This window comes from Oncorhynchus mykiss, chromosome 14 (genome assembly GCF_057628025.1).
Source record: "Oncorhynchus mykiss isolate SJ-2025 chromosome 14, ASM5762802v1, whole genome shotgun sequence".
NCBI lineage: Eukaryota > Metazoa > Chordata > Actinopteri > Salmoniformes > Salmonidae > Oncorhynchus > Oncorhynchus mykiss.
Genome location: NC_143035.1, coordinates 9,616,277 through 9,640,321, shown reverse-complemented (window position 1 = coordinate 9,640,321; position 24,045 = coordinate 9,616,277). Strand labels below are relative to the sequence as shown.

The 24,045-nt window shown below is 43.8% G+C and overlaps 2 protein-coding genes across 21 annotated transcripts in view; one reads left to right on the top strand and one right to left on the bottom strand.

Annotated features, from left to right (window-relative positions):
* The window catches only part of LOC110488741 (ensconsin), a 39,127-nt gene extending 31,991 nt beyond the window's left edge, over positions 1–7,136 (top strand). For all 19 annotated transcript variants that reach the window (XM_090198321.1, XM_090198320.1, XM_090198317.1 and 16 more), the window contains 10 exons: positions 302–429; positions 566–858; positions 1,780–1,906; positions 1,986–2,166; positions 2,249–2,353; positions 2,627–2,674; positions 2,829–2,877; positions 2,990–3,176; positions 3,316–3,599; positions 3,747–7,136. In XM_090198321.1, coding sequence (XP_090054447.1) covers positions 302–429; positions 566–858; positions 1,780–1,906; positions 1,986–2,166; positions 2,249–2,353; positions 2,627–2,674; positions 2,829–2,877; positions 2,990–3,176; positions 3,316–3,599; positions 3,747–3,754 — 1,410 coding nt within the window. In that variant the 3' untranslated portion in view covers positions 3,755–7,136. The remainder of the gene's footprint in view (positions 1–301; positions 430–565; positions 859–1,779; positions 1,907–1,985; positions 2,167–2,248; positions 2,354–2,626; positions 2,675–2,828; positions 2,878–2,989; positions 3,177–3,315; positions 3,600–3,746) is intronic.
* A 41-nt stretch (positions 7,137–7,177) lies between these two features.
* Positions 7,178–23,222, bottom strand: LOC110488739 (four and a half LIM domains protein 1). Of its 2 annotated transcripts, none has more exons than XM_021561076.3 (6): positions 23,132–23,222; positions 9,992–10,173; positions 9,294–9,471; positions 8,517–8,686; positions 8,089–8,275; positions 7,178–7,899 (listed from the first exon to the last, which is right to left on the bottom strand). In XM_021561076.3, the coding sequence occupies exons 2-6, from the start codon at positions 10,145–10,147 to the stop codon at positions 7,745–7,747; spliced, it is 846 nt and encodes a 281-aa protein (XP_021416751.2). In that variant the 5' UTR covers positions 10,148–10,173; positions 23,132–23,222; the 3' UTR covers positions 7,178–7,744. The 2 variants fall into 2 exon arrangements, with proteins under 2 accessions (XP_021416751.2, XP_021416750.2); XM_021561075.3 differs by lacking the exon at positions 23,132–23,222 and adding an exon at positions 15,993–16,104.
* Between the last annotated feature and the right edge of the window lie 823 nt (positions 23,223–24,045).

Here is a 24,045-nt window from a genome sequence, read left to right as displayed (position 1 = left end):
TGTTTTTAATTGTAGAACATTTTTGGGGGGATTAAATAAACACTCCGTGTAAACCGTTATGACTAAAACCAGATGGATTTATGTACCCCCATGCCCCACACACCACCTAAGCCCCTTTTGATCCAGATAAAACCCTGCATGACACGAAATTAATAAAATGTTATAGCCTACATGTAACTTTATATTAGATTAAAAAAATGTAATTTGTTATTTTAGGGATGATAAAATATAACATTTGGAGGATCTGACGTAATGGACTGAATCGTTCCTCTTCTCTCACTATCTCTTTGTGGAACGACAGAAGGAGAAAAGGTTCTCATCGCCCGGAGGGAAACGTCCCGCCTCGCCCTCCAACATCGCGGGACGCCACCGCTCGCCCTCCCCCGCCCCCCTCCCAGCGAGCAAGAGAACCCCCTCCCCCAGTGCAAAGTAAGACACCACATCTCTCCCTGAGAAAACGTTTGAACTATATCCAGTATTTCCTGTGTTTAATTGTGTACTGTTGATATTGCTCAGCTGTTGGATAATTTATAAAAACGTTATTAATCTTGTCTCCCCTCTACAGGCCAAGCCCACGTAACCGTCCCTCGTCACCTGGGGGTATCAAACATCGCCCCTCATCCCCTCAGTTTAGCTCGGCCAAGCCCCCGTCCCCCCAGCCCACCTCGGCCAAACCTCCACCCATCCAGAGACCGGCCCTCACCCCCACCGGCCCCCCAACCCTGCGGAAGAGGGACTCCAAGCCAAAGGACCTGTGTCCCATCCAGCCTGTGGTGCCCCAGTCCCCAGAGGCTCCCCAGACCAGCACAACACCCACCCCTACTCATACCACCTCCAGTAAGACCAAAGACAAGGACGGTGAGTGAAGAGGACCTCCAACCTCACTGAGATCACATTTCTCTCTAGGCTGAGTTAGCCATTTCCTTCTGTCAGTACCACAGTCATGACATAAGGCTAAAATCTCACTTGCATAAGGACCTTGTCGTGCTCTGATCAAGCAGGAAAAAACACCAACAGTCTCATAATCTTGAGACTCACTTTCGTCTGATAATGAGAGCCAGGGCCTGTACTGTGAGTCCCTGAAGCAGTGGGTTGGAAACCCTGTACTATATGTGAACTGAGTAATAAAGAACATCTGTTTGGCTCATAGTAGCCTCTGCTCTGTCCTCCATCCTGATGTATATAAATGATCTATAGCTTAATTCATAAGTTTCACCAGTGTGTTTAGTGTGTTCCTCTCTGTTCATTAGCAAGGGAAACTGACATGGCAGCAGCAGAAAGTTGGTCTGTAGCTAGCTGTAAATTCTCTGTGTACCAGCACAGCCATTAACTCCCTCCCAGCCGTAGTTACATCCTGTTAGCCCTAGAGATGTCTCGTGCCCCCTTCTGGTGAGAGTCCTGTACTACTACTGTAGAACGGAGAGGGTTAATGGATACTGTGTGTGCTGCAGGGACTCGCTGCTATCAATAGGATTGTCTGCAGTAGGACACAGACAGCTCTTTATGAACAGCAGCCACAGAGACTGTCATTTGAAATCCGATCCCAACCTTTGTTTCTCTGTCTTTCTCTCCATCTTTTTCATCGATCTCCCTCTCTCAACCTATAGTTCTCATTCTCCTCTCAATGTGCTCTATAGTAGTAGAGTTCTATATGGAGTGTTTGATGCTATGGCTCCTGTATCTTGTTGGCTATGCTTTGAAACTTGGTTATTAGTGAACCAATATATTAGCTAAGATTGGTCGAACTAAACTCTTGTGTGTCTCCTCTCTGGCTCTTAGACAAGTCCATGGCGGGCACCAACTCGGCTGCAGAGGCTGCCATGATCCTGGCCGAGAACCGTCGTCTGGCGAGGGAGAAGAAGGAGAGGGAGGAGGCACTCCGAGTTCTGAGAGAGGAGGAGGAGAAGTGAGGAACCAGACGAGGCTACTATAATCTCTTTCTCTCTCTGGGGGGAAATTGACCGGCCATATCTCGTTATCTATAGGCTGAGGAAGGAGGAGGACAAACGCTTGGCCGAGGAGGATCGGTTGAAACGCCTGGAGGAGGAGAAGAGGCTGGCGGAGGAGAGGAAGAAGAAAGAGGAGGAGGACGCTCTTATGGCGGAGGCAGACAGAGAAAGACTGGAGGTAGAGGAGGCCGTGAGACAGGCTGAGCTACAGAAAGAGGTACGGACAAATGCTTTTAGTCTTGTGTTGATCTAATTGATTGTCTGCTTGTGTGATTGGCAACATGTTTGTCCAATCGCAGCGTGAAGAGGCGGAGGCACAGGCTGCAATTGAGGCAGAGAAGGTCCGCATTGAGAGAGAGAGGGTCATGGCCCAGAACCAACAGGAACGCATGGAGAGGAAGAAGGTGGGTGGAGAATCACCGTTTCAGCTTGCACACTTTATCATACACACTGTATGCATTCACTATGGTCTCAGTAACATGTTCATTATATACATTAAGTATGCACACTCAGTGAAAATCCCCCCTATATCCACTCACTATATACCAACACTTGAGTTTTAAAGCAGTCCAATCAAATCGACTGTCATTAACTTGTATTACATTACATTGAGTGTCTGCAGGGTGTAATTTGCCAGCGGTTCTTGACATGAACCGTCCTGTCACTCTTACTTACAGCGAATTGAGGAGATCATGAAGAGAACCAGAAAAGGGGACCTAGAAAAAGTGAGTTCACATTTCTCAAGCTCTGATCTCTCCATGGCAACAGGAATTTCTCCAATACTTAAGTCAGTCGCCTTGGATAAGAACACCCAGTAGTCCTTGCACCTACTTGTTGATGGATATTTTGACCAGTACTCTGTTAATGTGTCCTGTTTAGAGAGATTATGATGAGGGAGACGAGGAGGGTGACGAAGAAGAAGCCAAGGGTAACTGTCCACCATCCGTGTGTGTACACTGAATGGCCTGTCTGTTTGCACAGACACCACTCCCTCTGTGTACGTGTGCAAATTGAGTCATCTGCTTGTTTCGTCTCCGCAGACGACGAGTCAGCCCAGACCGGAGATGTCGCCATGGAGACGGACTGCATGGACGAGGGGCGTGGCCTGACCCGCAGTGAGCCAATGGGAGAGCGTAGGGAGCCGCTGGGCAGCGTGAACTGGAAGCCAGAGGCGGACGACAAGGAGAACAACAACGGAACCAGCGCTGAGGAGCCCCTGGCTGTTAAGTATGACACAAACACACACACTGCCAAATACATGAAGCACAATGAAACTGATGTAGGACTATTTTGGCTTTAAGTGTCTCTTTCACTTACTCACTCGACGCCTTCCTTATACTGACTGGCTCTCTCCCTCCCCTTCCAGTCCAGTGCCTAAGGGTCGCCTGGTAGAAGGCTCAGAGTTCCTGAACGAGGACTCTAACAAGCTGGCCCCAGGGCTCAACGGTAAGCCTGGCCCCTGGAGCTTCGAGGAGCTCATTGACCTGGGTGTCAACTCCAAGGGCCGGCCCCTCATCGATGCAGAGGGCCACAACCAGGGCCTCATCGACTGTGACGGGGGTCCTGAGGGGCCCAGGGTGGCCTTCGAGGACAAGGGGATCCCCGTGGCCACCCTCCACCCCTCCAGCCAGCCTATCGAAGCACTGTCAGGTGAGAGAAAAGTGCTTTGGCAACTAATCTGGTTGTATAGTTGATTTTACTGTAACTGTACTGCACGTGTTGTGTAGAAAAGTAAATAGCTTTGTGGATATTCTATAATCAGTTACACATTTTTGTTCCCTCTTTCTCTCTCTGTAGAGATGTGAGGCTGCAGCTCTCCCTTCAGAGGCCTGTTAATATTGCACTCCTGGAGTTCCTGTCCAGCTGACCCCCCCCCCCCCCCCCCCCCTCCCCCACACACACTTACCCACATACACACACCCCGCCCAGCCTTCTTGTCTGGACCACCTCAGCCAGAGGAAGAGCATGGGGGACACATCCAGAACGCTAGCTTTGCACCCCCCAACACACAAAAATAACCCATTAAAAATACAACACAGAAACGATGCTTCAGGGAAAATCTCAATTTTCCTTCAATGTGCTCGCTTTAAGGTCTCATCTTCATCCTCCCATACTTACCATTTCACTTGGTTCTTTTTTTTTTTTTTTTTTCACACTTGATGTTTTGTAGGTGGTGGGGCAGGTGGTGTGACGTAATTTATACATTTGGGCTTCTTTGTAATATGTAATTACTTATCTCATGTCTATTTTTGGGGGGGTTACTCTGGTTTGAGAATATTCCAGGATGCACATGCACTCAGCTATATGATGGTTAAGACTTCACTACTTCTCATGTCAGGAAACTTGAGTCCCCGCTGAGATGTGATCAAACACGTTTTGATTGGTGGGGAGTGGGCTGGGTACTGTAGTCTCAGGGTCTGCCTAAAGGGGGCGTCTCCAGTGAATAGACTGAGGGAGCACTTACACAAACCGGTTAGGACCTACTGTGTGCCCAAGCTGTGAACAGCACTATGTAACTGTAATCCCATCCTACCCAAATTGTACTCTGACCTAGAATTCTGGATTTGTCTGGCAGGCTGCTTTTCCCAGCATCCATAGATCCAGCCTTAACTCTCTAGACCCTATTCTTCTATGGTTTACCCCTCACCCTATGCCCCGAAGGGCTGGTCAGAGCCCCTCCACCTCCCTCGCCTTCTCCCACCTCCCTCACTTCTACTCTTCTTAGGGCCACTAGGGGGCACTTATGTCTACAAATCAAACTGATTGTTTTATGAAATGACTCTTGACTATTGCTTTGTCTTTACAAACTGAAGGCTGTAGGAATTCCCAAAAAAGCTGGTGATTTTGTGAATATTTGTTCAGTGAAGTTTAACTGTTGCTGTTAATTTTCAGTTCCTGGTCTTTAGGTTTATCCTTAAATATTTTGACATGTCGTTACGGTTTTACATGTATATAGACTTAATTGTTAGCTAACTCGTATCAAATTCTAATTTAATTGCACCCTGAGCGCTGAGGTATAACTTGACCCCCAGCAATGACTGCATGAATCTATACTCTTACCATATGAATGACTATAGCCCATAACGGATTAACTTGTGTATGTTAGTTAATTGCAGTCAGACAAGGTCCATCAGCTTCATTTTAGAATTGCTTCAGAGTTTTCTCTGAAGGGGGTGTGTGTGTGTGTGTGTGTACAGTACTAGTCCAGAAACTGAACTTGAAAGATTTGAAGTTCTCACTTACAACGCCCAAAGTATAGGGCTGAAACAACAGTTCTGTCAGGCATCTCAGAGCAGTTTTGAACCGGCAGTAGATGTACGCAGTCTGTGTAGCTAATTCCATTGCTTCTCGACTAAGGCCCTATGATCTCCAAAACACACTAGCTAATGCTTTTATACTTTCTCTCTCCTGGCAAAAAAACAAACATTTCAATTATTTTTATAATGTATAATTTGGCTGTCTGTTTATATGAAAATATATTTCCATATTTAAGTGTTATTGTACCGTGTGTGTGTATATAATCAGTGTTAGGCCGATGTGGGTGGGGTGGTGTAGTGGGAATGGATGTTAATTGTCTCATCTGTTACTGTATTTTAGTTTGGGTTCTGTTTGACTCATGCCCTTTGGCAGGGTAGTCAGTGCTGTTGCCCTACGCACTGTTCCAAGTCAAGCCCTAGTCCCTACCCTCTAGACACTAGATTGGATCGGTGTAAGCAATCTGGAACCAATTCTACAAGGTGACACTATTATATTGCATATACCCATCAAGTACTTACAGATCACCTCAAGTGCAAAGGGATAGGGGCTAAGGGTTTGTGTGGAATCGAGTTAGGTTTGTTTGGGGGGGGAGTTACCCTGGGCGCTAATAGGAAACCCTCTTCTCTAGTACTCTACAAACCCTAGGGGACAACACATGGGATCCCCATACTGTTGAGAGAACATGGGTGTGTATGTTGATTGAGGGCATTTTTTTGTGATGCTCTGAATGGTTCTGCTTTTCATCCCCCAACCACCTCAGACAATTGCATTTGTTCCCAACTGAGGGGTGGACTGAGGAGTGGGAGAATGTTTCAGGGCTTTTTAACATGGTGTGAAAGGTTGCAGGGATGGTGTTTTTGAAGTTTGCAATAGAAAAGTTAACATGGACTCTGACCACTGCGCCCCACACCTCTGTAACAGCAGTGTGACTGAGTCTATCACTGAAGGATGGAGACGGGAACAATGTGATTTGGTCAGTCTTGTGCGTTTATTTTTTTAAAAGCTGTATCGAGAAGCTTTAATTCCCTATGCTTGAATTGTCCAAACAGAGGTTTGGGGACCTTATTTTTTGCCTCATAATAAGCCTGTTGGCTGATTGTTGTGCTAATAAACCAGAAGGTTTCTCTGAAATGGCTTTATATTATACATTATGTCTAGAGTTGGAGGGCAATGAGCTTAGCTTTGACTTATAGGCTTAAAGAATGTAACTTTGACTAAACAAACAAGCCCTTAATCGTTTAACATGCATCTCTGTCAGAGGGGAAAATGTTTTTAGTTTTCATGTGCAAACCTTTTTATTATTCATCACAATATGATACGCTTTGCACTGTGGGAGGTTTTCCACTTTTTAAAAGGGTTGAAAAGCTTTCTGAAATGAATTACATTTGTAGATTGGGGTGACTTCACTGTATAGTCCTGAGGGGGGTTTGGTATTCTCTATCCTCCCCTGTCTCTTCCCGTCCAGGCTTTTTATGAACTTCCCTCCTTGACTTGACAAACCTTCATCTATTCAAAGTGCAGGGTATTGCCGTAGACATATTCAATATGAAACCCATGGTGGTTTGGTGGTCAGCGCTACATGTGCTTAGGTAATGGCAGTCCTGATATATTACTAATAAACAGGACTTGGACACTTATTTTAATCCCTTTCTGCATCGGTGGGCTTGAATACGGAGCTAACTGTTCTTAGTGATCTCATGACGGTAGGCTAGAATGGTGCCTTAGATTGCTATAATAACTAATAAAGCACGTCACATGTCCTTACCTTAGCCATGACAATCATTCTACCTGACCAGGGCTACAGTGAATATGAATTGGTTTCTGGAGGCTTTTCAGACCCTAACCCAAGCCCTGTCCACAAATTATATTTGTAAATATATCTCAAATGTACTGAGGATATGAACTGTTAAATAAAGTTTTGCAAAATAAGAGGGGTTTAATTTCTGTCGAGCAGAGGGAAATAAACACAATTTAGGCGCTTACCTTTATTGAGCAATAATGTGCATTCACATCCTAAACTTCAAAAAGCTGAGTACATGATTTAGACTGAGCATAACACTTTGATACCTACAAAGACCTAGTTTGCCCATACTGATTATTGAAGCACTATACGCAAAACTGTCAACAGCTCTTCAAACACATCACTTCAGAGACACCATGACTGATTATTTAGCTAGTATATGATTCAGGAAGCATGTAACAGCCATTATTAATGTTCCAGTAAGGAACTGAAAAGGGCATTCCCTAATGATTATGCAGTGTTCTGAATTTGACCCAAGCTTGTTAGTATTACATATTGTAGGCCAAGAAAAACAAACCACTTGGTGTGTTAGTATTCAACAATGACAGAAAACAGTGGAACAAGATTCATATTCAACTGCTGTTAGATTTCATTCAGGTGATTAACCTAATACATACTTTCTCTTTTAAACCCTTGATTGGCCACTTAATTGGAGTTAGTTGGCTTATCCTGTTTATGTTCTGCCCCCAACATGAATGAGACAGGGCACTTGTTTTTTCCCCGTTACTGGCTATGCTCACAGCTTCTTAGCACAGTCAGGGCAATAGATGTCCTCTCCGTTGATGACGAAGCGCTTGTTGGCCAGGGAGAGGGAGCATTTCTTGCAATTGAAGCAGTACTCGTGCCAGGAGTGACCCTCGTAGTTCACCACGTTGGTCCCATGGCCAAACCCTGTATTATGGGAGATAGTATGTGCAGCATAGTAATGGGCCAGATATATTCTAACCAGTTTACAGGCATAACATCTTATTAATGCCACTGAATCTCACTAAAAACATTCCATCCTACACAATGAAATCCTTCATTTATTATTAAAAGTGTCCCTACAATAAATGTTCATGTAAAGTGTGGGTGTCTGACCTGTGATGGGATTCTTGCAGCCGTTGCACTGCTTGGCCACGGAGGTCTTGTAGCAGTCCACACAGTAGACATGCTCCTCATGGGAGGTGAAGCGCGTTCCGGCTAGGCCCTTACGGCATGTACGACACACAAAGCACTCTGAGTGCCAGGGCTGGTCCTGGTAGCTTATACCACCTGAAGTGATGGGCTGAGGGGAGAAAAACACCATGTTAGTTGCATTGGAAGACCATGTACTTATTCTGTATGAATAACTGAAAGCATTTCCTTTTAACTTGTACCTTCTGTTGGTATACTTGAGTATAAGAATGCTATAATTAGGCCTACTGTAATTACACTAACATGGCAGGAAATAATGAAACAACATTCACAACAGAATGACAACGATTTTGTTCTGTTTGTGGGTGTGTGAAGGGGCAGGTCTTATGCACCTGCTTGCAGTGGAAGCATTTCTTGGCAAATTTCTTCTCGTGGCACGGGCCGCAGAATATGTCGTCACCCTTGTTCAGGAAACTCTGCGAGCGGATTGGTTGCTTGCACTCGAAGCAGGTGAAGCACTCCTCATGCCACACCTTGTTCTTATACTCAACATTCTGGGTGCCTGGCAGTCAAAGATGTAATAGATTAGAAAACAGACGCTTGTTTCACACAGTGGGTGAGTTCGTAAACTCACTGTCTATCTACTCAGATTTCAGAGTACTCTTGTCTGAGTGTCCCAGAGTGCAGAATAACGGATTCATTTACGAATGCGCAACACCTGTTGAATATGACCGGTATCAGTAAGCGTCGGAAAAAAACATGTAATTCATTTGTTGCCAGCAGCTCAGTTAGTCACCAACGCTCTAGATAACATAAACAGTCTAACCAGCTATGCTAGGGCGAGTAAAGTGGTAAGTGAGATGTTCTCTCATTTGGGTCTGAAAGTAGCTAGCAAGATAGCTTGAGTGTGAGGTCAGAACACTCCGATCAACCCTACTCCTCGGCCAGAGCGTCAAATGTGCGTTCTGAACACTCCGAAACAGAGAACTAAACGCTCTGAATTTACGAACGCCCAGAGCCCACTCTAGCACTTCAGAGTGAATTTACTCACACACATAGTATCGGAATTTGCCCTGGTCTTCACAAGAATAACAAATGTAAACAGCAGCCATGTGCACACTGCTAGGTCACTTAAGAAAGAAGTGTATTATGGGTATGGTTAAGCCCACCTGGCATGACCACCTTGTAGCAGGCCTGGCACCGGTTGCCATCCTCGCGGGAGCCACACGTGCCACACATGATCTTGCCGTCGTCCCTGGCGCCGAAGGGCTCGTTAGCCAGGGGCTTGTAGCACTTGGCACAGCGGAAGCAGTCCTCGTGCCAGTGACGATTCTTATGGTTCAGCTCCTGGACAGAGAGGAGGGAGGGAAAGGCGTGAGATGCATTCATTCACATGGGCTTCCTACACACCTCATCAAACTATTCAGAGGTGTTAGGAAAAAAAGAGAATGTCCGTCTGGAAAGCATTAGTGCAAATTACGTGAATTTGAGTGCAGAATACCATGAAGGGACTGACAGCCAAACCCGGACACCTTGGGGTAGACACTAGTCATGGTGTAACAATGTGAATTGTATAATATTTCAGGGTTCATTAGCAATGATAGTGTCTATAACACAAGTAAGTATCTGTGACTGTTATGTTGTGGAGGCGGCTGCCAAAGGATCAGGATCACCTGTCCATATAATCATATTCGTTATTATCTAAAAGGCTAAATTGATCTCATATCAGCACTCCTACTCTGAAAGGCTTTGTGGATACGGGCACAGATATGTAACACTGGCCTTAATCTGGACAATGAACTGAAGCCAATCAGCTTTATGAACACACATTTAAGGGTACACTCACAAGGACATACACAACACCCACCTTGGCATCAGCCCCAATGGGGCGACGGCATTCGGCGCATGTGTTGGCACAGAGCTTGTCGAAGCACTTTGTACACACGTGCTTCTCATCCTTCATCACATACTTCTTCCCATGCAGGTTGTCACGGCAATAGTAACAGTCAAAGCGTTCAGTCATGGTGGAAGTAGAGTAGCTCCTCGGCCCTGTACAAAAACAAACAACAATCACATTTACCTTGGGGAACAAGTCATGTATACAGTACCAGTCAAAAGTTTGGACACCTACTCATTCCAGGGTTTTTCTTTATTTTTACTTTTTTCTATATTGTAGAATAATAGTGAAGACATCAAAACTATGAAATAACACACATGGAATCATTTAGTAACCAAAAGAAAAGTGTTACTTGTGCACATGTCATTAAAGCTTGTACTTGAAACTTGTTCCTCAGCCATCTACAATGCATGCAGCCAGACCTGAATAATGACTCCGGGCCCGCAACGTCCTCACACTGCCACTAACCAGTGGTGTAAAGTCGTTTTTTTGTGGTATCTACTTTACTTTACTTTACTCTTTATATTTTTGACTACTTTTATTTCACAACATTCCTAGTATTTTACTGGGTGACTTCCACTTTTACTTGAGTCATTTTCTATTAAGGTATGACAATTGGGTACTTTTTCCACCACTGCCATTAACACACACTGTCATGTTGACAAAGCATGGCCCTGTCTAGCAGGCACCCAGACACACAAAACCTATCCATCATCCAAGCTAAGAAAAATACATGTTCAAGCTGGCATCCCAGTACAAGTTCTGTCCTCGAATCAGACCCAACCAGGCAAGGGGCTTAGCACCGGCATGCCAAACGTCTGAGGGAAGTGTGTGGAAAATGGCTGCCTCAAAATGACCCACAGATGTCTGGCTGTGAACAGAGCTTTAGCATGTAATCATCACGCTGTGTCTAACTTGGCCCTGCGGGGGTTGGCTGACTTTATCAGGCTTTGTTGGAAAGTTATATTTTTAGAGTGCCTGGCTCATTCAGTCCATCACATCCCATCCAACCTCTCTGCCGTTTTGTCTTCTTTTTGGCAGCATCATTTCATTGGCTGTGAACAAAACTGTCCTCTGCTCCTCTCATTAACATTCCATTCACAATGGGCAGCACAGGCGGATCATCCGTCAGGATAAGACCAACAGTGCTAGAGAAGGTACTCTGAAAATATAGTTAACCAAGCTACCAATTATTTCACAACAGAAGAAGGTTAAGCTAAACTACAGCTACCCTTAAGAAACATATAGTTTACTTAACTAAAGTTACCTTGAAAAAGTAGTTCACTACATCCAAACTACTTCGTGAAATATCATATGTAGATCTGAAATGTCATAGAATACAAATTGCAAGACCGAGCCCTTTGGGGTCATATGTTTATAGAATGTAAATTGTGGCCCACTTCACCCATATTTTCTCTGCTTTTTGCATTAAAAGTAGTGTGTAGTTCCAGTAGTAAGCAATTAACTAGTGAAAACACTACCTAGATTTTATTTAGTTCAACTACCACCAAGCTACTGCAGAAATGAGTTAAATTACTAGTTGAACTACATGTAGTTCACTACTCCACAACACTGCCCTTAGGAAAAATATTGCAGTCAGAGTGCAGTATAACTGCAGTACACTGCAATATAACTGTAGTTATAAACTTGGTGTTTCAAGCCCTGAATACTGATTGGCTGACAGCCATGGTATATCAGACTGTATACCACGGGTATGACAAAACATGTATTTTTACTGCTCTAATTACTTTGGTAACCAGTTTATAATAGCAATAAGGCACCTCGGGGGTTGCGCCGTGCCTAAGAACATCCCTTAGCCGTGTTTTTTTGGCCATATACCACACCCCCTCGTGCCTTATTACTTCATTAGAGTGCAGTATGCTGCAAATACTGCATCCAAAATAACACTTTTTTACTGCAGTAATTTTGTAGTATAAATGCAATTAGAGGGCAGTATAACTGCAGTACACTGCAGTTATTCTGCAATTACTGCATCCAAAATAGCAGTCAACTAGCGAGGCTATATACCGGGGGTACCGGTACATAGTCAATGTGCGGGGGCACTGGTTAGTCGAGGTAATTGAGGTAATATGTACATGTAGGTAGAGTTATTAAAGAAGCCTCTTGGACCCAAACTTGGCGCTCCGGTACCGCTTGCCGTGCGGTAGCAGAGAGAACAGTCTATGACTAGGATGGCTGGAGTCTTTGACCATTTTTAGGGCCTTCCTCTGACACTGCCTGGTATAGAAGTCATGGATGGCAGGAAGCTTGGCCCCAGTACTGGGCCGTACGCACTACCCTCTGTAGTGCCTTGTGGTCGGAGGCTGCGCAGTTGCCATACCAGGCAGTGATGCAACCCGGCAGGATGCTCTTGATGGTGCAGCTGTATAACCTTTTTTGAGGATCTGAGGACCCATGCCAAATATTTTCAGTCTCCTGAAGGGGAATAGGTTTTGTCGTGCCCTCTTCACGGCTGTCTTGCTGTGCTTGGACCATGTTAGTTTATTAGTGATGAAGACGCCAAGGAATTAGAAGCTCTCAACCTGCTCCAATGCAGCCCCATAGATGAGAATGGGGGCGTGCTCGGTCCTCCTTTTCCTGTAGTTCCCGATCATCTCCTTATTTGAGAGAAGTGATGATTGTGCAAATGTATTTATATTTTCAATAAACATTGGAGGCAAAATACAGTTTACATGTTGTCAACAATCTAAGCCAACTCTGTCTGTTTTGCCCCATAGTTGTGCATGTGTTGGTTTTGTTGCTAAACAACCAACCCGTCTTCACGAAAATATCTCTGATTAATGAGACAACAGATGTGATATTATTGTGAGCACTCAAGTATCTTAAACCTTTTTAATACAATGAGAGCAATGGGGGGAAATACTAATGATGGAATGACAATATATCCTGGTAGCCGTGGGAACACTGCAATTATTGATGAGTGCCAATTGGTGCTCTTCGAGTGGCCTGGGGATGTGGTCAACAGTGAGTGTGGTGAACTGAACGGGATGAGTTAGAGCCGCTGTGATATGTGGATAGATTCGGATAGATTTGTACAAGAGGGGAAAGAGAGGCCCGTCTTCACTGTGCCAGAGGGATAAAGGAGGCAGCCTGGCTTGAGCCCCTATATACAGAGCCACCGGTGAGTCATCCCCATTCTTATCTCAGTGGTACAAGCCAGTCGGGATCAGGTCAATAGAATCCAATTGGCAGGACCGGATCAATGGCTAGATTAGAGGCAGTAGGGTATCAAGGTATCACAGTCTCAGAAGCCCAAATCCAACACTAACCATACATTCCATTCTGAGTGTGTAAGCACTGTGCCCGTATGTCAGGGACACCTAGGCCCACAAAGTCAGATGATTGACTTTTGAGGACACTGTGCATGCCACTGTGTCACCGTGACCATTGTGGGTCTAGATGTGCCTAATAAAAGAGCACTGTGATTAAACGCTAAGCCTTTCAGCTACTGCCAATCACACAGCTGCTTCCACAGAAACAGCCATGATATGCACCAGCACTCTTTGTAGGAGGGGTTGGAGTACACCACTTTGGTCCCTGGGGAGGGAGAAACACTTTACAGTGGAAAGGTCAGAGTAAGAGCACGGTGAGTGGTGAACCAGGATGCCAGGGATAGCCTCACAGAGCCTGGCTCTCATTAGCATTGATCACGGATGGCTTACTGATGGCAGATCAAAGCCAAACGGACCCCAGAGAGGGGGTTATGGAGGTAAGATCAACTGCTACAGTGCCTTCAGAAAGTATGCACACCCCTTGACCTTTTTTCCACATTTTGTTGCGGCAGCCTGGATATAAAATGTATTAAATTTATCTAAACATAATACCCCATAATGTCAAAGTGGAATTTTGAAATTTGTACAAATTAAATAAACAAATGAAAAGCAGAAATATATTGAGTCAATAAGTATTCATCCCCTTTGTTATGACAAGCCTAAATAAGTTCAGGAGTAAACATTTGCTTAACAAATCTCACAAGTGTGCAATAATAGTGGTTAGCATGATTTTTGAATGACTAGCCCATCTCTGTACCCCACACATACAATTATCTGTAAGGTCCCTCAGTTGAGTAGCAAATTTCATGCACAGATTCAAACGGATTCAATGCCTCAGAAAGAAGGGCACCAAATGATTGATTCGTTAAAAATAAAATGAGCATGGACGGTGAAGTTATTAAATGGGCATTGGATGTTGTATCAATACACACAGACAATACAAAGATACAGGCGTCCTTCCTAATGCAGTTGCTGTAGAGGAAGAAAAAATGCTCAGGGATTTCACCATGAGGCCAATGATTTTAAAACGATTGCAGAGAATTATGGCCGTGATAGGAGAAAACTGAGGACGGATCGATAACATTGTAGTTACTCCACAATACTAACCTGCATGACAGAGTGAAAATAAGGAAGCCTGTACAGAATACAAAATATTCCAAAACATGCATCCTGTTTGCAACAAGGTACTAAAGTAATAATGCAACAAAAAAAAATGAGGCAAAGGAATTCACTTTTTGTTCTGAATACAGTGTTTGGGGCAAATGCAACCCAACACATCACTGGGTACCACTCTACAAACAATCAAGCATGGAGGTGGCTGCATTGTTATTTTGTAAATGTTATTTAACTAGGTTCTTATTTACAATGACGGCCAAACCCTAACCTGGACGACGCTGGGTCAATTGTGCGCCGCCCTAAGGGACTCCCAATCACGCCCGGTTATGATACAGCCTGGAATCAAACCAGGGTCTGTAGAGACACCTCTAGCACTGAGATGCAGTGCCTTGACCAATGCGCCACTTGGGAGTTATGAGTATGCTTGTCATCAGAAAGAAATGCTGAACTGAATCTAGCTTAGAACAAGTCAAATCCTAGAGGAAAACCTGGTTCAGTCTGATTTCCTACAGACTCTGAGATTAATTCACTTTTAAGCAGGACAATAACCCTAAAACACAAGGTCAAGTCTACACTACAGTTTCTTACCAAGACAACCTTGAATGTTCCTGGGTGGCCTTGTTTTGACTTAAATCAGCTTGAAAATCTCTGGCAAGACTTGAAAATGGCTGTCTAGCAATGATCAACAACCAACTTGACAGAGCTTAAAAATAATAAATGGGCAAATATTGCACAATCCTAGGTGTGTAAAGCGCTTAGAGACGTACCCCCAAAAGACTCACAGCTGTAATCGCTGCTAAAGGTGATTCTAACATGTATTGACTTAGGGGGGTGAATTCTTATCTAATCAAGATATATTAGTTACATTTTTTTCTTCCACTTTGACGTTCTAAAGTATTTTATGCAGATTGTTGCAAAAAAAATGACAATTAAATACATTTTAATACTACTTTGTAGCACAACAAAATGTGGGAAAAGTCAAGAGGTCTGAGTACTTTCTGAAGGCACTGAATGTATAGTATCTACCATGTGATATCTCTGTCTGACCTGAAATGTACCCAATAAAAAAATATTGAGTGAATCATATTTGATCCACTACTTACAGCCTAAATGATGCTGTCCCAAGGACTTCATTTCCACGATACAGATGCATCAATCCAGCTGTAAATAGCATTGCCTTGAAAAAGCTCAAACCATCACTTTTCTCCAGATTTTTTTTCCAACTTACTCGATGGACCTCTGCTCCCTCTGTGGTGTCATAAGGCCTAAGCTTCCTTTCCACCAAAAATGCAATAATTAGAAAATGAACTCCAGAGTAGTGGTTCCTCACAAAATGTCCTTTCTGACGCACCAAACAAACCCATATTTTTAGCCAAGGCCCAAGAGGAACTTTCCACAACCTACGAGCCAGTGTCTTTGACCAAACTTAAGAAAATCTCCCCAAACCAAACCACCACCACTAGTTCAGCACCAGGTATCAGTAATGGATTGAACCCATATGAACAAGACAAGCATCCATCACAATGCAAACCCACACTACATCAGCCTATTTCTTTAGCTACCTGAAAGTCTGTAAGCCATGTTTAGGTCCAGGTAAGGAGAGGAGAAAGACAAATAAAAGAACCGGAGGAGAGAGTAGCATCCACGCAGGGAGAAAGGAGAAGACCACACACCCCACCAAGGTATGGGTTATATATACACCCCCTCTGACCCACAGCCTGACGTCCAGAGCCACCCCCTAACCCCACACCCAAACCCAACCATGAACTATCCATTCCATTTTAGGATTTGTATCAGAAGAATATAGTGTTGGGGGGGAGATGGACAGAGAAAGCCAATACCATGGATGGGACATCAGAGGCAACAGATACCCCCACTGCCCCCTATGTTATTTTTTATATATAATATATACATTATATTAACATTGAGACAGTGGCTGAGAGAGTGCAACACTGCAACCGACCAGCAAGCTGATATCATTACTCAGTGAAAGTGCTGAAAGACATTGTGCAGTGTATTAATCAAGCCATAATTTATGGTTAGTTTGTTTAGTAACGCTGTTTATATTACCATCAACACTTAGAGTGTGTGTGTGTGTCTGTCTGTGCGTGCGTGCATGTTGCGTCTGCGTGTGTGTCTCTGCGTGCATTTGTGTGTGTCTGTATTTACATAACCCGATTATGTGTTCTAGAAACTATGCTCTGAAGTGCTCCCAGACAACGTTCTTCAAGGCACAAACACAAGATGCATTTAAGATCCAAAGGAGAAAAAAAGAGAGAGACATTTTCAAACACTTTTTTTCCAATGTTGAATACCTCTCTGTGACCTTGGTGTCTCAGTGAAAATATTTCCTTGAAAGGAGCGAAGCTGTTCACAGTAAGAGGGATTTATTTTGTAACTCAAAAGGAACTATACACCATAGAGCTGGGATGGGACACAAAAAATATGAACTCATCATGAGGGACCGCAGTGGCTTGCGGGTCTGCGTACCCACATCCATACCCACACATGCAGACAACGGATTTGTGCAATCAATATATTTGTGCAGTTAAACTACTTAACTCTCTTAACTAAATGCATTATACCAGTAGCCAGGGCTTGTCCTAGCCTTCTGGGGGCCTTAAGGGAGATTTGGTTGGGGCACCTCGCGGGCAAAACCTTTTCCTGGCCCGTCTTCACGGTGGAGAAAAAAAATCAAAGTTTAAAAATACATTTTGTAACAAATTTCATTAAATTCTACTCATTTTGCCATTGGGAAGAGAGAAAAGAAAATCAGTTTAACAGCTAATTTCCTGCAATTCTATCCACTTTGTCATGGGGTGGAGAGAGATTGTTGCAGCTTAAAAGCGAATTTCCTGCAATTCTACATATTTTGCCACGACTTTTGCCATGTTAATATTAGGGCTGCGAATTGCCAGGGACCTCATAATGCCTCACATAAGTGTGGTTCTAGACACACACACACACACACACACACACACACACACACACACACACACACACACACACACACACACACACACACACACACACACACACACACACACACACACACACACACACACACACACACACACACACACACACACACACACACACACACACACACACACACACACACACACACACACACACACACACACACACGAAATGAACAGGAAAGTATGGGAGGTAATGACGGGAACGGGATTAAATAATCAAGACATCATCAAGTCAATGACCCGAGTAAAGACCCATGATCCCCATTGTTTACTTGCCCTAATGAGTCTACCATGTCTCAGCCCTTCTCCCTGTGTTTCTCCCAAATGGCATCCTATCTCCTGCGCAGTGCACTACACTTGACTAGAGCCCTATGGACAATGGTCAAAAGCAGTGCACTATATAGGGAATATAGGGTGCCATTTGGGATGAAATCCATGTCAACCAGGAGAATAAGCCAGAGGACAACCGATCCTGTGGAGAGAGTACAAAGTAGTGGAGGCTTGTGTGTTCTCCCATTACTGAGGTTTGAACTTATTATTTGTTCTTTTGTTGCCTGTCGGATTAAATCACCTGTCCCTCAGTTAAACTAAACCCACAGAGTAACATGTATGATCAGGTAGGTATCATGGACACCACAACACACCACTTAATGGGGCCATCTGTAGATCAGTGAGTCCCTGCAACTGTTTTAATAAAAAGCTACTGGATGGGTTTGGAAAAATGTAACCACTCAAATTCATATACCGAGCTATGGACGCAAGAGCTGACCATGCATGAAATCAAAATATTTTGATTTCACTGAATAGCCATATTTGAAGTCTATTCAGTGTTTTTTTACATTGACATTGTTTACAAACAGAGAAAGCTTATATTTTGGGTTTTGATGGGGTAGGACAGGTGAGGTAAGCTCATGAGGCATGTATAAATCATATATAATACATTTGAAAATCCACAAATTGATGTGGCAATCACAGATGGCCCTTTTAAGTCCCCTGAGTAAGAGCCCTGTCTCCTGTTCTCTGTTTAGTACACTCATCCCCCCCATTATTGTCACCCCTGTCCTTTTCTCCCTTGTACGGCCTCCCTCAGTTGTTCTTTTTCTTTATCCTTTCTCAATATCTCTCTCTTCTCTCCCTCCATCTCCCCCTCCCTCTGTAACAGGCAGTTGTTGTGTTGACAATATAAATCTGTGTGTTTGTGCATGTGTCCGTGCATGTCCCTGTACACATGCGTGTTTGGAATGCTGACAGCGGTGTGACAGGCTCATTTGCGGGTACTGCTATTGAGACTGTGTCTCTTCTCCTAGTAGACAATGGCAGAGGAATGCATGCCCGCCTGCCAGTCCCTTAGGTACTGCCTTTAAACAGGACGGAAATAGCACCACACACTCACCCTGGCTCCATCAGCAACAACAAACCACACAAGAACCACACATACCTTTTCCAATCTAAAGATGGAAACTGATAGGAGTTAGTTAGCCAATAGCCATACACACCGAAGTGTTCAAATGTTGACAATACATGTGCCATACTGTAGGAGAATAGGTTGACTACATTCAGTTCTCTGTCTTTCTAATCTACTGTGTCCATGTCACAGTGTATCTACCTATCCAACTGGGACACAGATATCGGGACTCTACACTCTCTGCACCGCAGATTTCCTGTCCTTCAATGCTTCCTAGCACTCCACTGCATGAAACGCTATTGTTCTCAGTCTTTATGCTCCCTGGCAGAGATTAAAAGAACTGTTCAGAGGATAACCTGGCAGCCGTTCAGTAGTAGTGGTGGTGGTAGTAGATCATGACATCATTTGAAAACCTCTGTGCATAAACATCATATATCTAACCAGACAGAGTCGTATTGCACATGTTACCAGTGGGATTAGAGAGGTAGGAAAACATAGGAAGTCTGGAGTGGACTTCCTGACCAGATGCAGGAGTAGGTCCTGATTGGGTCATTAGAACATGCCGACCCCCCTTCTACTGTACAGCCTAGTGTACAGTGTGTACAGACACAACCTAAGATCACCATAGCCCTGTGAGACAGCTATATCACTGGTACAATGTCTGTGGTTTTATCACAGTTCATAGATCTGTCGATAACCTACCCTACAGCACAAATGGTCCCCCATGTGTTACAGAAACACTGACATCCACTGGCAACATGCATTATTCATCTTGTGTGACTGTGTTTAAGTTGTCATTATAAATTGGGTGGTTCGAGCCCTGAATGCTGATTGGCTGACAGCCGTGGTATATCAGACTGTATACCACGGGTATGACAAAACATGTATTTTTACTGCTCTAATTACTTTGGTAACCAGTTTATAATAGCAATAAGGCACCTCTGTGTTTGTGGTATATGGCCAATATACCACGGTTAAGGGCTGTATCCAGGCACTCCATGTTGTGTGGTGCCTAAGAACAGCCCTGGGCCGTGGTATGTTGGCCATATAACACACCCCATCGGGCCTTATTGCTTAAATAACACATTCTCAATGACCACCTCTCTGGAAAAAAATGTCAGCCTCTAATCGTGATAAATTAGTTAATGGACGGTTGAAATAGCACCGACAGAAACAAAAGGACAGCCTATCCAACGGGTAATTTCTCAGAATGTTCCCTCTGTCTGTCTCTCTGAGTTCTGTTGTGACTCTGTCACCATCCGTTCCTGGTCCTGGTCAGTGGTAAGGGCGGTGATAAGGCCGTCTAATCTCAGGGGCGAACTATTGTATTACTGACTCACCACCACACACAGACACAGTGACACAGACACAGAACTATATCAACACATGTTCCCTAGCAACAACAGAGGTGAAGGTGGAGACAGACCTGGGTCAAATATGTGTGATTTCTGAGTGGACACAAGGAGCCATTTTGTCAACAAGTCTGACGTGATCATATGCCCACATCCTCATCTCGCAACCGGACATGACACTGACATGATATCCCCGTCACACTTGCATACAAAGGTTACTACCCCTTAGACAACCACACATGTATTCTCGGTCCTATGTGTCAATCGAGGGCAGCAGTGTTTCCAAACAAGAGGGGGTGTGGGGGGATATGTGTTTTTCCATTCACCACCCCTCAACCCCCCTCCCTTCCATGACATTGAGCTACACACACACACACACACACACACACACACACACACACACACACACACACACACACACACACACACACACACACACACACACACACACACACACACACACACACACACACACACACACACACACACACACACACACACACACACACACACACACACACACACACACACACACACACACACTGATAAGGATTTCACAGTGGGCCGGCCAACACTTCGAGCTCCCATTTCTTCTGCATGACTCACAGCTCTCTGAATCTCTCCAAAAGTAAACTGCACCAATAGCCCAGTCTGCTCTGTTTATAAAGATAGATTGAGGAGTCTATCCCCAGTATATGTCAAGTAGGACGATGGAAAGAGCTCTTAAAAGAAAGACACACTCACTTCATCCCTCCCTATAAGCCCGCCAACCGCCCTTAAAAAGTGGTGAGCCCCAAGTTGCAAAATATGGTTACATTCATAGTCATTTGGAGAGTCACACAGTACTTCTGCCAATTGGAAAGATGGTCTGGGAGAGGGTTATGAGCTCTCTCTCTCTTTCTCTGTAACAACAACACAAGGAGGTGTGGATGTGGAGATGGGTGGTAGGTACCCTAGCAGTTAAGAGCGTTGGGCCAGTAACTGAAAGGTCGCTGATTTGAATCCCCAAAATCTGGTTCGAAATCTGTCGATGTGCCCTTGAGCAAAGCACTTACCCCCAATTGCTCTTGTAAGTCGCTCTGGATAAATGACCAAAATGTAAAATGTGTCAGGCAGGGAGGTACAGTTCTGCCTCCACTGGAGACAATGTTGCTTCCCTCACAGCCAGCCGGTCAGTCAGACACACTACATTGCCTAATTAGGATCTACCCAGCAGTCAGCTGAAAAGCTAGTGAGCGTGCTGTATCATTATTTCATATGCTCCACTCATCTACACACACTTCAAATCAAATGTTATTTGTCACGTGTGCTGAATACAACAGTGAAATGCTTACTTAAAAGCCCCTTAACCAACAAGTACACACAGGCGCAAGCCTACACACACACGCAGTGAGAGTAAACAGAGGACACTGATGCTCCAGAGGCTGTCTTCTTGGGCAGAAGGCCAGGTGTCCCTGGGACTGATGTGGACCATACAGGAAACACAAGGCCCTCCAGTAGCTGAGCCCTCTGATCTAACATAATCAATGTCACAATGTGTTCCAATGGGCATTATGTCTGCAAACATTGGGTCCTGCTGCTGTTGCTGGTGAGCCAGGCTGATATTTCACTATATGACTGGTTGATCAGATTAAACTTTGCATGAACACATTCTTCACGATGCACAAATGCTCACATGGACTGAAACAGGACTGAATCAATCAGTCTGGTTAGAGACAAGGAGTGTGCTGTAAAGTACCATATAATGCATGTACCATATTATGAAAAGCTATGGGCACTGAACCCAATCCAAACAAAAAATAGTTTGGGCTTTTATTGCCTAAAATGGTGATGTCATTGGCACAATGAGAGCCAGTCACACTAGAGGAGGAGGGGCCTCCCCAGGTGTTCAGAAGCTGCTGCTGGGAGAAAATGACATCATACATTTGGCTTGGCAGCTGGCTTAACTAGTAAAGTGTAGCAGGGCTAAGGGCAACCTATTGTACTGTGTGTTTTGTAAAGGGTTTTTGGGCTGACCTTGAATAACCCACTGGCGGGAGGTAGGCTACTGTTATTATGGTATTGTTGAGCACTGTTGATGTAGACATGGGGCCAGGGCCCTATTCAGTTAATACTGGATACCACATTTTGACTATTGGATATGTCCAAAACAACATTATATTCAGTACAGTTTTTTTGTGAGTCCCATTGTACACAATATTTTGCTTGAGGAAGACAAATGCTGCTTTTGACTTATGCCAGAAGGCCGGTTTCAGGGTTTGATTGAATAGATGACATCATCAGTGTACAGAACACAAAATGTAAATAAAATGGTTTTCAGTTAGTTATTTTTGCATATGTCAGTAAACTATAAAACTTGAAATTATAAGCACTAGTACATGTACCAAACTGCTCATTTTAAACCATTAAAACTGGCTTCACTCACAGATCTTTGGTTTTATCTGAAAATCTATACATTTTCAGTCCACAAAATGTACTGCAACAGCTTCTTAAAAAAATATACTTGAGATGAATAATTGCCAATAGGCTAAAATGCACTAAGAATAAAAACATCACAAGCCTCCAGGGATGGGACTTTACTTCATATCACTGACTATTAAAATTCCAGCCTTCCTTATCAGACCTCTTTAAAGCTACTGGTGCCAACTACGTGGAATTGAATTATGTACACCAGCATTCAATGTGCCCAAATGCACATGCACCTTGTGTCCATTTTTTGTTGTTGCTCGGACCCAAAGTAAGAATTGAACAAAAACACAACAAATGTGATTTAAACATTTACTCAAGTCATAGACATAAAGGGGAGTAAAGAAATATATAACAAAAAAGTTGAACTTTTTCGCATAAACAGTCTGGTCCGCTGGAATTTTCCCAGTCAAAGATAAACTTTATCGCAAAACTAAAAACGAATATTACTAGGTTTGGAGTTGTTTTTTAATTCTCAAAAATGTAATTTCACTCACCTATCTCCAAGCGTAAAATATGCACCCTCCTCTCTCCACAGTGATGCGTCCAACAGTACGTTTTTAGCCGAGGTACCAGACGCGCCGTTGACGCTCCTTTAAAAGCAAGTGGAGCTCAAACGAGAAAAAAAAAACACAGCAGGATATGATCCAAACCTCTATGTTAATATCAACAATGACCTCATCCAGGAATTTATAAGATGTAGCTGTTAGGATCTCAACTTCTCACTGGTTAGTACTGGAGGTAATGGAAGCAATACTGTAGAATTCAAAAGCATCAAGAAAGAGCTTCTGCTTAACAACAGGCTGCTCCTTGAGATCAGGCATATGAATCAAGCAATCGCAATATAAGTTTGCAATGTTTTAGTGTGGTGTGCAACTCTTAGCGTAGCCTAAGCTATTTTCATTACATATCTCGATTTAATTGCATTCAGAAGAGGATGTCTTGTGCTGTCCAGAAAATGTATTTAGGATGGAGATGTTTGACGTGACATTTATATGTCATCTATATTATCCATATGTATGCTAAGTATTCCCCAGTGCATGCTCACCTCCTTCTTTGGTAATGAATATCGTTTGCTGAGAGAGATTGCAACAAGATGAGTCACACTAAGCCAAAAGTAAATACAGTACTTGTATCCTTACTCACCCTCCTTAAGCCTGCAACTGTTACTACAAAGGAATAACACAGGTAAATAATTTTGCTGATACATTAGAACCACAGACGTTGTATCTTATCAAACTGTGAGGTGCCAATGACATAAGGATAACCATATTTTATATTATTTTATATCAAAAGCTCAATTCTAGCAACAAAGATCGAAATGGCTTGGCTTTACTATTGGCATCACTAACAGTACATGGATGGAATTCCCTGGGAGCAGACACCCCTCTCCCAGTGGTCCTATTTAGGG